The sequence below is a fragment of the Phanerochaete carnosa genome, assembly GCF_000300595.1.
Source record: "Phanerochaete carnosa HHB-10118-sp unplaced genomic scaffold PHACAscaffold_9, whole genome shotgun sequence".
Classification (NCBI taxonomy): Eukaryota; Fungi; Basidiomycota; class Agaricomycetes; order Polyporales; family Phanerochaetaceae; genus Phanerochaete; species Phanerochaete carnosa.
In genome coordinates this window covers 68,460-75,701 of record NW_006767636.1, presented here as the reverse complement: position 1 = coordinate 75,701, position 7,242 = coordinate 68,460, and the positions used below count along the sequence as shown (strand labels likewise).

General features: G+C 53.8%; 4 protein-coding genes across 4 annotated transcripts; all 4 read left to right on the top strand.

Annotated features, from left to right (window-relative positions):
- The first annotated feature begins 548 nt into the window (after positions 1 to 548).
- On the top strand, positions 549 to 1,917 carry PHACADRAFT_261654 (uncharacterized protein). The gene is made up of 5 exons (XM_007399243.1): positions 549 to 958; positions 1,018 to 1,187; positions 1,243 to 1,435; positions 1,494 to 1,598; positions 1,711 to 1,917. Exons 1-5 carry the CDS (start codon positions 715 to 717, stop codon positions 1,824 to 1,826), a joined length of 828 nt encoding a protein of 275 aa, XP_007399305.1. The 5' UTR covers positions 549 to 714; the 3' UTR covers positions 1,827 to 1,917.
- Positions 1,918 to 2,647: 730 nt separating this feature from the next.
- PHACADRAFT_149923 (uncharacterized protein) lies at positions 2,648 to 4,379 on the top strand. The gene is made up of 8 exons (XM_007399242.1): positions 2,648 to 2,890; positions 2,946 to 3,041; positions 3,102 to 3,549; positions 3,607 to 3,644; positions 3,694 to 3,795; positions 3,849 to 3,905; positions 3,967 to 4,069; positions 4,123 to 4,379. The coding sequence occupies exons 1-8, from the start codon at positions 2,726 to 2,728 to the stop codon at positions 4,305 to 4,307; spliced, it is 1,194 nt and encodes a 397-aa protein (XP_007399304.1). The 5' UTR covers positions 2,648 to 2,725; the 3' UTR covers positions 4,308 to 4,379.
- A 318-nt stretch (positions 4,380 to 4,697) lies between these two features.
- PHACADRAFT_261652 (uncharacterized protein) lies at positions 4,698 to 5,718 on the top strand. Its single transcript, XM_007399241.1, has one exon. The coding sequence runs from the start codon at positions 4,707 to 4,709 to the stop codon at positions 5,496 to 5,498; it is 792 nt and encodes a 263-aa protein (XP_007399303.1). The 5' UTR covers positions 4,698 to 4,706; the 3' UTR covers positions 5,499 to 5,718.
- A 679-nt stretch (positions 5,719 to 6,397) lies between these two features.
- On the top strand, positions 6,398 to 7,085 carry PHACADRAFT_102604 (uncharacterized protein; the record flags this gene model as incomplete). The annotated part of the gene is made up of 2 exons (XM_007399240.1): positions 6,398 to 6,490; positions 6,540 to 7,085. 2 exons carry the CDS (start codon positions 6,398 to 6,400, stop codon positions 7,083 to 7,085), a joined length of 639 nt encoding a protein of 212 aa, XP_007399302.1.
- Positions 7,086 to 7,242: the final 157 nt, after the last annotated feature.

The window sequence follows — 7,242 nt, the reverse complement described above, 5'->3', positions numbered from 1 at the left end:
GAACGGGGAAACACCCAACCCTTCCTCGCCATAGCTCTTTGCTCGCCGAGGATGTGGCCCCGGAAATCGCCGCGCTGCTCACTGCGCGCTGAGCGCTGGGCGCATGCATCACATGGTCCCATGCAAGGGCGACGCGATTAGATTTGTGGCTTGTGACGCTATCAAATCTGTAGCCTTGACACAAGTTTCACGAGAACCAAAAATGTGTTATTTATGAATAAATATTTAGGCACCGCAGCAATTATTTCCACTGACACAAGGGTGGACAGCGTCGGGCACTGGGGCAGCACATCACTTCTATTTTTAGTACTTGACACTGCCTTTCTGGAGGGGTTCAGCCAATCATGACAGTAATTCCCACGACTGATTGCGCGACTGGATGCGGTACTGGATGTGGTACTGGATGCGGTACTGGAGATGATGTCCAGTCGCACCTCGCGCGGAACTGGATGCGGGTTTTGCCCGTTGTGTCAGCTCCATTCGGTCGTCAGCGACCTGAACGTCGGCTAGACGGCGTCGATGTCAAACGGCGAACAAATGGAACCCCTGCTCTCTGCGCGGCTCTCAACATCGTCTTGTCCCCAAGCCCCACGCTCAGGCTGGGCCATGCCTGCTTGATCTCTTTGGGGCAGCCCAATGCATCCAGTCTCCCGCTGACCGTCCTCCAGTCCTGTAAACCTGGGGCCCAGCTTCCCAGCTCTCTTCGGACTCGCCATGTGTCACAGTGAGCACTGCTACAAGGGTTATGTCATCGAGGGCGAGCCCAATGGTCAGATTGTCGATGGCGCGTACTTTGCACCGGCACCCGAACCCCAGGACGGTTCAGAAACCATTCCTTCGTGCGCTGTCGTCTTGCTCACTGACATCTTCGGCCTCGCGCTCAAGAACCCAAGGATAATCGCCGATGAGCTCGCACAGCGCATAGGCTGTGACGTCTGGGTCCCCGACCTCTTCCAAGGTTTGTGTCCATCTGAGCTGCGCCGGGCACATGGAGTGAGGCTGAAGAGGACAGCACAGGAAGACCTCCGTTTACTGCAGAAGAGCTGGAGCCCCTTCTGCCCGACACCGGCAACCCCAACGACCAGATGACCTTCATGCGCAAGATGTGGATGCTCATGCTCGGCCTGTCTCGCGCTTTCCGGCTGTACGCCATCCGTCCGGCCGTTGTCGACCCGCGCGCCGCTGCGGTACGTGCCATCCCCGTAGCGCCAGTCCCACTCTGCTTACTCGCTCTCGATCCAGTTTATTCGCAGACTTCGTGACGAAAGAAAGTATGACAAGATCGGCGCGGTCGGGTATTGCTTCGGCGGCGCGCTGTGCATACGGCTCGGCGCCGCTGGCGCCGTCGACTCGCTCGTCGTCTGCCACCCGACGATCAATAATGCGGATCAGATTAGAGAGGTTCGCGTTCCCACGGCGTTTGCTTGTGCTGAAGGTAGTGCTTCTCCGTCGGAATCATGAAATTGCGCTCAGTCTTCGTCACGCACGGCCAGCGGACTCCTCGTTTACGCCGGCCATCCGCAAAGAAGCAGAGAAGTACTTTGAGTCACAAAAGGGAACGGAAGGAGCCGTGGAATTCGAGTTCAAGGACTATCCTGGTGCGATTTTTTCCCTTTCCCTTGTCGATTTGGCCCTAACGTCGTGCTTATCGCCCTATACGCACCGAAAAATCTGTCTCGGCTGCATCTTTATCTCGCATCGAACCACCAGGCACAGTCCATGGTTTTGCAACGCGTCCGAATCCGAAGGTGCCCGAAGTCGTCGAAGCGTACAAGGTGGCGCTTGACCAGACCGCAGGTTGGTTCAGGAAGACGCTGTGTTCTTGATATCTGCGATATCCCTCTGTTTCGTGCATCGGATGTGCCAGTGGTTTAACGATATATATATGATGCTGCATCTTTTCAGGGTGAAGGAAGCACCCATCAAATGTCAGCGAATGTGCGAGACTTGAGTCCAAAGCGGCCATCATCTCCCAGCGCGTACAAAGGTCAGCTCAATTATACTAATTACCTGATATTCTACAGCAAGGCCACAACTAGTCTTCGTGAAAACGGTGGCCGCAGAAACGAGGGGCGATGGTATGGCGAGTGCCCCGCAGTCGGTGTTGCAGAATTGCTCCGCTGACCCGATTCTAATTGTCTATCCATCTTTCCCGCTTCAGGCGCATATTACTGTAATTCTGTCCCGCTCGGACCTGAAGACTACGCTGAGGCTGCCAGAGACTCGAGGGCGAGTCTGCGTCCCAAGCTGGACACGGCAGACATGGTCCATCTATCACGTAAGCCGAATCTATTTATCGCTATTTGACGCGACGCGACGCGCATTGAAGCACCACACGTCCATGAAATGTCGTGCAGAGCGTTGTCTGCCCCCCACTTCGTCTTTTCTACTGCCTCTTCATTGCAGGTGCACTGAGCGCAGATAGCATCACAGAATACCTTCCTGCGCGTTGTAAATCATAAAAATATCATCACCGATGAAGAATAAGATTCGTTTGTGTCTGTCTCCCTAGTGCTTGAGCCTTCTTGAATTCGCCCGGGCTGCATAATCTAGCGGCTAGCCTAAGCCTTGAACTGATATCACGTGCGCGGAGGGTATGAGCCAGAGTTGTGTAGGCGCCCATAAAGAGTCAATGACTTTTCTCAATCGATTGCTCCGCGCAACTCCCAAATTCTGCCGTTACACCCATCCTCCTCTACAGCCATACTCGTATCTAAACAGGACAATGTCTGTCGCCGCGTCGATTGCGAGGCTCCACAGTCCGCTGAAAGAGCTTGTCAGCAGCGTCGCCGACGCGCACCATGGTAAATCCGAGAAGGATAAGACGGAGGTCTCCGAGTGGATTGAGAAGGTCGCTGCTGGAGATGCTGTCAAAGCAGACGGTCTTAGAGTGAGCATATTCTGTACTCGCGATCTCCCTCCGCGGATGATAGACGTCAGGATAGGACCTCGATGCCCAGCTGACTCCGAATACCTATATCGTGAGCAATTACTTTACCGCCGCAGACGTCGCTCTCTACGGCGCCCTTCATCCTCTCCTTGTGAGTTTCCTCTTATCTCATACTGCTGGTGCTTCAACAGTAGCTGTGCTTGTATTTCAGGCTCAACTTCAGCCGACACAATACTACTCGCACCCTGCCGTTACGCGCTACTTTGACCACATCCAAAATCGCCCTTTAGTGAGGGAAGCCGCTACCCCATTTGCGCCTGCCTTCTCCCTCGTTCCGTTCGACCTTGAGAATGCACCTAGCATCGAGCGCAAGGCCGACCCCCCGAAGGAGAAGAAGAAAGTTCCAAAAGCAGCCGACCAGGCCGAGTCCAGCTCTGCAGCTGCCCCTGCTGAAAAGAAGAGCAAGAAGAAGGAGGCTGCACAGACTGTTGACGAGAGTGTGAACAAGGATGCGGATGCTGCTGCGCCAAAAGAGAAGAAGGAGAAGAAGCCTGCCCAGGAAAGCGGTAAGAAGGGCGGAAATGCGCCGAAGGCTGCTGAGGATGCGGGCGAGCCCGTTCCTTCCATGATTGACCTGCGGGTTGGGCACATCGTTGATAGTAAGCTCGCTATCTAGTGCGAATCCCTGCATGAACGCTGATACGATGTACTGGCAGTCATGAAGCATCCGGACGCTGATGGTCTCTACGTCGAGGTGCGTTGTCCCACCAATAGTACCTGGCATATGCTAATATCCTGAGAAGCAAATTGACTTCGGCGAGGAGACTGGCCCTCGTACGGTCGTTTCTGGTCTGGTCAACTACATTCCTATAGAGCAAATGCGAGACAAGTACCTCGTCGGTGTGGTAAGGTTCTTGGTGTGGTGTGCATTAGTACCACATTTAACGTAATTCTGAAGTGCAACTTGAAGCCTGCGAACATGCGTGGCGTGAAGAGTTTCGCCATGGTTCTTTGTGTACGTTGACGACGTGCATCATGTCTTAAATCGCACTCTCACCTGTATTGTTCTACTTCAGGCAACACACAAAGATGGCAAGGAGGCAGGTATAGAACTTGTTGAACCACCCGTGGGCTCGCAGCCCGGAGACCGCGTCTACTTCGAGGGCTCTGACTTCGAAAGTACGTTGTGCCCTCTTTCACGGCCTATGCAGTATTTACCACGCCTTCTCTAGATGCTCAACCGTTGTCTCAACTCAACCCGAAGAAGAAGATTTTCGAGACCATTCAGCCCGGTTTTACTACTCTTGAGTCGCATGAGGCTGCTTGGATTAATCCTGGTACCAGGAGTGTCCACAGGATCCGCACCACCAAGGGTGTTTGTGTTGGGCCGAACTTCATTGGCGCATCTTTGTCATGACATACTTATCGTATAATGTAATATAGATGTTGCGATAGTTTGTTGTGATCATCACTGCGATATGTTGTCCATCATCTGCGGGACCTTCAAGTTGACGGGACTAGTCACCAGCTCCGCCAAGCCATTGACTCTGGTAGTACCATTCATTCCCCTAGCTTTTCATCACTGGTGCAGTGTAAGTCCCGGAGAATGTTTAGGGGCTCTCATGCGAACAATACGAATCACATTACTGCATGTTCATGTCTGCCGACGCTAGCCCTTCCTTCTTGTACACACGCTATAATAGGATAGTTGAAGGGTATTTCGCCTCCGCTCGGCTGGCTCCGGATGTAGTCACGTGGTTTCCACGTGCGTCGAATGCCTACAGGCGACCTTCAATTCGCTGCCTCGCACATCCCAATGTTGCTTCGGCCAGGCCTAAACACAGCCTTTCGCAGCTTTAGCACGACAGTATGCAGGCCCGCTAACTTCATCTCCAACATTGGGAAGCAGCCTATCAAAATACCCGACAATGTCACGGTTGAACGGACACCTACCGGAGTCGCGGTCAGCGGACCCCTCGGTTCAACCAGCGTACCCTTCCCAACCTTCGTGAAGCTTGACTTCGACGAGTCGCAGGCCCTCATGGTCTCGGTAGAAGACCTCACCAACAAGACGCAGCGGTCAATATGGGGACGGACGCGGACGCTCATCTCGCATGCCATTATTGGCATGACGGACGGTTTCACGACTCCGATGTACCTCGTCGGCGTCGGTTATCGTGCCGCACTGGAGGATGATCCTATGGGAGAACGGCCGGGGTGGACTGGGAAGAGGCTGAACATGAAGCTGGGTTTCTCGCATCCGGTGTACGTCCCAATCCCAGACCACATCAAGATCGAGGTCGTCTCGCCAACCAAAATTCTCGCGACCTGCACGAACAAGCAAGTCCTGGGCTTGTTCACGTCTTCCGTCAGGAAACACAGGCCACCAGAACCATACAAGGGCAAGGTGCGTTCTCCGTGTTTCATGCGCCATCGCTTGCTGAAAGCACGCCTTCGCACCAGGGTATTATTGTCGGGCAGGAGAGGGTTAAAATCAAAGATGTTAGAAAGAAGTAGACACGACGCATCCTTGTCTCTACACTTGTGCTTCAGTACTATCGTGATTTCTTCCTCTAGTCAGCCGTGTTGCCCTTCTATCTACCGCTGAAGTCTTCATGTCCACGATGGCGCATTCCAGTTAGTTGATACGTGTCACTGCAAGGATGTGTATATATTGGCAGTGCTTCATGACACACCTCTTCATCCCGTTCGAAACGATGTTGCCCTCTGGCAGTATAGCCGTCGAGCCGATCTGCCGCTGGTAGGTAATACCACGCTGTTCTCTTGTTCCAGTTCCGGTGAGTCGTGGCCCTATCTGCAGAACGTTTCCGTGCTGCCAAGTATTGTCGTACCTCGAAGTTCAATAGAACGGTACAGCCTTGTCAATCGCTGGTGCTTGTGCCCTGGGCTCTTCACTTGGCGTCACTTGGTAGATCGTGGGAGACTGTGCCTATTGAGTCTCGGACAAGTAGTGCGCCACAACCCCATCTTGTCTGGTACGACCACCACCAAGTCAACGCCCGCAAACGTCGTCGACGCCCGCCGTTCAGTGTTGCCACTCGAGGCCTTGATTGGCTGCATCAACGTGCGTCGGCGGGATCTCAACCCGCACAGCCGCTGTCGCCAAAAGCGCTCCAGAGCTTCTAAGCTAACCCCCATGTGTCTGCAGCGCTGATTCCTCGAGGCAAACAATTTCAGTCAAGTACGGCCCAGGAGCATCGTTCGCAGTAACAGTGTCGCCATTGATTACCAGCTCGGGCATGTCAGCTTTACCATCCACCGACTTTCGTCAACGGGCACAACAATATGCCGAAGCAAGAATACCAAAGGCTGTAAGTTCTGCGGTGCATGCTATACATTTGGACTACTGATAGCTGGTTATGACAGAAAAAGAACGTTCTGATATATGATAACTGTTCTATGCACCGCTCGACAACTTCCACGGGTGGTGGGAATCCCCCTTCGCGGTCCAAGAGACGAAGTGCCATGAAGATCAAAGATGACGATATGCCTCCATTGGCTGAGCTTGACGACGAGGACGACGAAGATGCACGCACCTTCTCACGCTTTCAGAGAGAGTCGAGTAGTTGGCTGGTCTTTGTGCGTGTTCTGCAAGGCCCGATACGGTGATCGCTGATTTTATATCCAGTCCGGCGTCCTCGCACTCCTCGTCACGCTGTTCATCACCAGCTTTACAGCGAACCCGCTCCAGCCGAGAGTCAACTCGAAAGAAATGGCGCGCCTTTTGCAGCAGGTCAATGGCCAGCTGCATGTAATGCTCGGAGAAATGTCCCGTCAGGGTTATGATATCAGCAGCCTGCAACTTGATCTCGGGACACAACAGGAGATACGGGAGACGTTTGTGACCACAATCCGCGACGTCTGGGTCCCTACATTGTGTTACTCGAGCCTTATTATCTCGCTATTGGGTGCAATGGTCTGCCTTCAGATCAAGCACTGGCTCATGCGCTGCACCATGCGCTTCTTCCCCCTTTCGCCCGCACACCCTGACCCGTCCTCGCTCCGCGCCGCCGCACTGCGGTTCGTCGAGTACAAGAAGAGCCGCGCCGAGACAGTAGCAAGGACAAAGCGCATTGTCATTGTCGTACCGCCACTCATGTACGGCGCCGCAGCAATGTTTGCATGCGGCGTCGCCGCCAAGATCGGCTCATTCTTCTGGATTGCGATCGCATAGTAATTCTCCCTCGTGGGACCGCAGGGGGCTAGCGTGTCCATGGCGTGTAGGTGGTTGTGTCGACGGGGCGCCTCGGATATGGCATAGCCCGCTGTGTGTCTCGCTTCTCTCTTCATTCTCTTCGTATTTCCTACTCTTTCGCAGCGTTCTGCATATT

Coding starts and splice junctions, on each gene's coding strand:
- PHACADRAFT_261652 (XM_007399241.1), top strand. CDS start 4,707: ATGTTGCTTCGGCCAGGCCTAAACACAGCCTTTCGCAGCTTTAGCACG.
- PHACADRAFT_261654 (XM_007399243.1), top strand. CDS start 715: ATGTGTCACAGTGAGCACTGCTACAAGGGTTATGTCATCGAGGGCGAG. Junction 1,188..1,242: donor TCGACCCGCGCGCCGCTGCG/GTACGTGCCATC, acceptor CTCTCGATCCAG/TTTATTCGCAGACTTCGTGA. Junction 1,599..1,710: donor CGAGTTCAAGGACTATCCTG/GTGCGATTTTTT, acceptor TCGAACCACCAG/GCACAGTCCATGGTTTTGCA.
- PHACADRAFT_149923 (XM_007399242.1), top strand. CDS start 2,726: ATGTCTGTCGCCGCGTCGATTGCGAGGCTCCACAGTCCGCTGAAAGAG. Junction 3,550..3,606: donor GGTTGGGCACATCGTTGATA/GTAAGCTCGCTA, acceptor ATGTACTGGCAG/TCATGAAGCATCCGGACGCT. Junction 4,070..4,122: donor CGAGGGCTCTGACTTCGAAA/GTACGTTGTGCC, acceptor CGCCTTCTCTAG/ATGCTCAACCGTTGTCTCAA.